The 5,418-nt window shown below is 60.2% G+C and overlaps 1 protein-coding gene across 2 annotated transcripts in view; it reads right to left on the reverse strand.

Moving 5' to 3' along the window:
* Positions 1–3,565: 3,565 nt before the first annotated feature.
* LIN28A (lin-28 homolog A) overlaps positions 3,566–5,418 on the reverse strand; it is a 14,421-nt gene continuing 12,568 nt past the window's right edge. For both annotated transcript variants that reach the window (XM_026062560.1, XM_026062561.1), the window contains exons 3-4: positions 4,883–5,067; positions 3,566–3,780 (exon numbers count right to left, since the gene is read on the reverse strand). In XM_026062560.1, the coding sequence (XP_025918345.1) occupies positions 3,567–3,780; positions 4,883–5,067 (399 nt within the window). In that variant the 3' untranslated portion in view covers position 3,566. The remainder of the gene's footprint in view (positions 3,781–4,882; positions 5,068–5,418) is intronic.

The following is a 5,418-nucleotide window of genomic DNA, read 5'->3' on the forward strand; positions in this document are numbered from 1 at the left end:
GAGCAGTTTTGGGGGGCTGCAGGGTGACAGCGGGACCAAGGCAGTTATGGGGCGCTGCAGGCTGATCATGTATTTCCCCTTACACGCGTGTTCGCAGCGGGATGTGCCTGGCGGGGGCTGGCGGAGGAGCGGAGTGCTCGCACCCGTTTCCCATCTCAGGTCAGGGCTGTGGTTTAGGTGAGGTAAACCAGCCCGCGCAGCCACCCCGCGTGCCCCGGTTCCCGGCGCTCCCTCCTGCTCGCCCCTTCCGCCCGATGTGGTGGCGGCCCCACTTCTTTGGGTCTGGGTTTCTCAACCTCACAGTCCCAGGGGAGGAAAACAAAGAAACCGTACCCAAAACATCACCAGCAGCCATTGCCCATGGTCTTTATTTTTATTTTTCCAGAAAAGAAAAAAACACATTTTACATAGTTGGTACAAAAAAACAAATTAAAAAAAATGAAAGGAGGGGGAAAAACCCTGCAGCAGCAGGAATATTGGATCTTGCTGCAGGGACTCCAGCAGGAAATCTGCTCTTTGGAAAGCCCGGCTTGGGTGTAACCCCTGAGTGGTGCACAGCCACCACTTTTATTCCCCCCCTCCCACCCACTTCATAAAAATTCAAGAGTTTGACACAAACAAGCTTTGGTTGCTAGCAGTAAACATGGAGTTACATTCTTCCGTCTCCTAGTAGACAATCTTGTGACTCAAGGCTTTTGCACCAGGGAAGAAAACATCTCTTGAGGGACATTTTTTCCTTATACATTCAAATGCTCCCATATTACACCTTGACCCTGAGTGTGCAGCCTCGTCCACCCGCAGTTCACGCTGTCCCGTAATGCATAGTGCCCAGCGCCTGCAACCCTTGCGTGGGCAGGGTAGGCGATGGTGCAGCAATTTATTAATTATTGTCAAGATACAGGAAGAACCACAAAAGCAAACGCAATGAGAAGATGCAAATCAAGAAATTCCATCTTCTCCAGTGTGGCTTCCCTTTGCAGATAAAAATCCCTGTTTTTTTTTTCTTGAATCCTGGTACCTTACTGGCCCTGAGAAAAACCTGAGCGATTCACTAAGCCATTTACTATTTGCTTTAGTCTAGGATGGGGATGGTTACAGAAGTCATCTCCCCACACAGGCAAAGTTGCAAGGCAGAGTACACAGAGAAGAGCCTGTCTCCCTGGTCCAAAACCTATTAGATGCTTTGGCTATTTTTTTTTCCATTTTTTTTTCTCTTACTTTTGTAAACAATAATCGAGGAGAATACTGAGAGAAAATGGAGAGATTTACAGAGATATTTACACATACTAGACATCTAGCAGAAAGTCACCAAACCATTAAATTGGAGGGGGGGGGGAAAGGTTCTACATGATTCTTCAAGACAGAAACAAGAACTAGGGGGGCAGCAGTTTACCCGGCACAACCAAGGTGACTCGGGAAGGCCAGCGGTCCCCCCGCAACACGACAGCGGGACCCGAAGCCCAGGCCTAGACACGCAACCCAGTGCGCTCTATTGCATTTACCCCGTTCAGACAAAAGCGGCTATCCTGAAGCAGGTTCGTACAGATCCCACAGCTATTCGAGAACTAAAAGGCCTTCCCCCACCCTCCCAAAAAAAGAGACCACCACCTCACCATAAAAACTACCGTAGCAGAGCAGGAAAGCAGCTAGGGGAGCGACTCTGCGCCCCGGGCATGGCTAGGGTTTGGGACGGCACGAGACAGCCTCAGCCAGCCCCGCAGCAGCTCCTGTTGGCAAGGATGGAGCGGGTGCTCCCTACCTGCCCCTGTCCCGATCTACATCTAAACCTATCGCTACCTAAAAAACAGCAGAAACCGTGCCCACGTTCTGGCACACCAGCCTGGCGAGGCGTCCTCCCCGGGGAAGGGCCCAGCCGGCCCCCGGGGCTGCGAGGTTTAACGCAGCGTTGCCGTCCGCGGCCCCAAACCAGGAGCGCAGAGTTTCCCCCAGCCGCTGCGAGCGGACGTGCGTGCCTGAGCATGAACGCGAGAGAGGAGCACAGGAGAGTCCTCAAAGACACCGGGCTGGGAGAAAATCTGGGGTTGGGGAGCCCACGTGGGCTCTAGCAGCTGTGCCCTTCCCCGCGGCACCGCCTGGCTTCTCCTTCCCCTCGCGCAGAGCTACAGCCCCAAATTCCTCCTCGGTCCAGTGGGGAAGGGAAAGAGACTATTAAAATACAGTTCAAAAGAAAACAAAACCCAAACATACCAAAAAACACAACCAAAAAGCTCAACAACACGTCAGGCCACCTAGCGAACGTCCAGTGAGGTAGATCTACGCTTCCCATGCAAACTTTGTCATGTCTTTGTGCTGTTAGAAAAAACCCTCCTCTCTGTCCAGCACTGGGCTACAGAGGCATTTTATCCCTGAGATTGCTCGAATACCTGAGAATAAGTTGCAGGAGTTAGGTCCTTTCTCTCTCTCTCTTTTTTTTTCTTTTTTCCTTAAAGATTAAAATATACAAAAATACAAAAACAGAATATTTATATTAAAAAAAAACAAAAACCAAAGACGACAAACAAACCCAAAGATACGTCATTCACGCACATCCTAGTGCAGGTTTCACTCGGCGTTGGCTTCGGCACAGACGGGGAGGCTGGAGGAGAGCGGTCCGCCGGAGCCAATAAATAAAGGCAGGGCTAACGGGGCTGCCGGGGAGGGACGGCAGCGGCCGCTAACGAACTGGGTCACCCTTTCCCCCGCCCGCGGCAGAGGCTCGGGCCAGGAGCATCCGGAGCCTGGTTTAAACACGCAGGCAGGAGGAGCAGAGGCACATTTGTATCCCACATGGATTTGATCCAGACCTGGGCAATGCAGTGTCTAGATCAAGCCACGTTTCGGTATGTGGAGACCCTGGATGTGTTTTATACGCAGCATCTGAGGGAAACTTTGCCAGCAACATCCCGGGGAGCAGGCGCTGCCCTGTGTCCAGGGCCCAAGCAGGGCTCGAGGTTTCCCGTGCGGTTTCCTTCTGGACGCAGCCCAAATCCGGGCCCTGCCGGTTACAGCAATGGGGGCGACCGCAGAAAACCGCGCTGCCCTGCGCTGCCGGCGCTGCGCCTGCCGCCCTGTCGCTCCCTCCGTCCCGGGGACGCGGGAGGGCCGGGGCGGGGGGATGCAGCAGCGGTCCCCGCGCAGCTCGCCTTCGCCAGGGACACTCTTCCGGGCTGTGCCGGAGCTGGCGGGAGGCTCGGGAGAAAAGGCGCCACCAGCAGCTCCCTGGGATGTTGCTTCTCTGCTCCTCCTCCCTGCGATGCTACTCACTGGCTTCGTTTAGAAAAGGAATAAACGTGAATCGCGTGCGGCTTTTTTTTTAAGCTGGAAGAGGTGCGTTGGGCACCGCCTCCCCCCGTTTTTGGAGCCATCCCAATTAAAGCAGGGCTTTTCCCGGGCCGTGCAGGGACGCAGCAGCAGGGCCCCTCCGCGGGACCCTGCCGCCGGAGCCGCCGTCCTCCCTGCCCGGCCCGGCCCGGCCGCCCTGCCCTCCCGCCCCAGTGCTGCCCGCTGCCTCGTCCAAGCCGTTTCGTCCCGGTGGAAGCCGCCCCCCCCCCCCCCSGCACCCGCCATCATTCCCGGGTCTCGGGGAGGAGGGCCGGGCTGTGCGCCTCCTCCTCCTCGCGGAAGTAGGCGGGTTTGCCCTGCGAGCCGGGCGACTGCTGCGCCTTCGCCGGGCAGTTGGCCACCATGTGGGCGATGCTCTGGCAGAAGTGGCATTTCTTGGGCTGCGGCGGGAGCTTGCACTCCTTGGCGTGGTGGTCCAGCCCGCCGCAGTTGTAGCATCTGGGGACGGGGGCAGACGTTGGAGGAGGAAGGACCACGCGAAGCCACGCGCTGCCGCGTCCCCGCGCGGGCGGGTCCGGCCCTGCGGCCACCCGTCAAATTCCGCGTGCGTGAAGCAGCCCTGCGAGGGACGCGTCCCCTGGCCCACGCTGCCGCCCTGCAGTCACCCCTTCTCTGCCCAGCGTCCCCGCGGCGGGAGGTCGCGCGCTGGGAGGACGCTCCAGCACGGCCACTTTGCTGCTGCTTGTACCCAGGAGATGGCAGCAAACCCACACGCCGACACCAGGGACGGCGGGGACGAAATCGGGGACATCAGGGGCGCAGACCCCTCCGGCTCAGCTCTGGTTTTGGACCCTGCATCCGCGGCCCCTGCATGGAGGGGATCGCCATCCGCGCAGCGCACACGGCCTCTGCGGAGCGGGAACAGCCGGGGACAGGCGGCATCTCCGGCCGGAGAATGGATGCCCCGAGCCTGGCCTCCGGCGTGGGGCAGCCCCACGCCGGGCTCATCGCACGGCTCTACCCTCGCCGCTCTTCCCGCGCAGGCGCCACGTTCCCACCAGAGCAATTTGGGGAGAGGGACTTGGCTTACGTGCATTTTAAATCCTGCTTGGGTCTAGCACGACCACAACCGTTTGCTTTCCTTTTCCTTCCTGATTCCCTCCCAGCCCCTTGGCAAATGCACTCGTGGGGACGGCTGGGTGCAAGTGCAGCTCCCCGGGCAGTCGGGACGGGGAGGAGAGGGGYGACGGGAGCGGCAGCGGAGGCCTGGCCCAAAACTCGCCCCGGGGCTGAGCGCCACCGCGGGAGACGCTGCCACGACGTCCGGCTGTTTCCCGACCCCCAACCAGGGGTTTCTCTCGGAAAGGATCCGGCGCCCTGCCGCCCCYGGCGCTCGTCCCCCAGCCTTTCCCAGCGCCAAAGTGGGCAGGACGGGGCTCCCGGCATGCAGCGCCGCCGGGGACAGACCGCGGGGACGAGCTCTGCCCCTCRGGGGATGCAAGAGAGACGCCGGCAGACAGGGATGCTAAGCGCTTCGTTCCCACCGGCTCGGAGCCCGGTAGCTCCTCCCGGCATGGCCCCGGCCCCACTCGCCCCTTACCGGTCTCCTTTCGATCTGCGTTTCTGCAGGTTCTTGCCCTTCGGTCTCCTCTCGCTGCCGATGCAGAAGACGCCGCCCGGGCCGGTCACCCGGATGGACTCCAAGCCTTTGGACGACTTCTTGAAGGTGAATTCGACAGCTTCGCCCTCCTTGAGGCTGCGGAAACCCTCCATGTGGAGCTTGCTCTGGGGGAGGCGAGCGATGGAGGGGTCAGCGCCGCGGCCGCATGGACCCTCCGGCTGGCGCGCGGGGGGCACCCAACCGCCAACGCGCCCCCGAGGCCCCCGTTGCAGATGGATGTTACCGAGGGCGCAGAGGTCCTGAGCCCCTCGCTTCTGCGCCCGACCCGAGCCGGCCGTTGCGGCCAGCGGTCCCAGGACGAGCCCCGGCCCCACGAGCATCGTCCCGTGACGTGAGGGGCATCAACATCCCCCCCGTGCCCACCCCTCGCGGGCAGCGCTCGGTGCCCAACCTCATCCTGCCCCRGCAGAACGACGGCCCCGGCCGCTTCGCTGCTCTCCGCTTCGCTGCTCTCC

The sequence above is a fragment of the Apteryx rowi genome, unplaced genomic scaffold (genome assembly GCF_003343035.1).
Source record: "Apteryx rowi isolate R43461 unplaced genomic scaffold, aptRow1 scaffold_190, whole genome shotgun sequence".
NCBI lineage: Eukaryota > Metazoa > Chordata > Aves > Apterygiformes > Apterygidae > Apteryx > Apteryx rowi.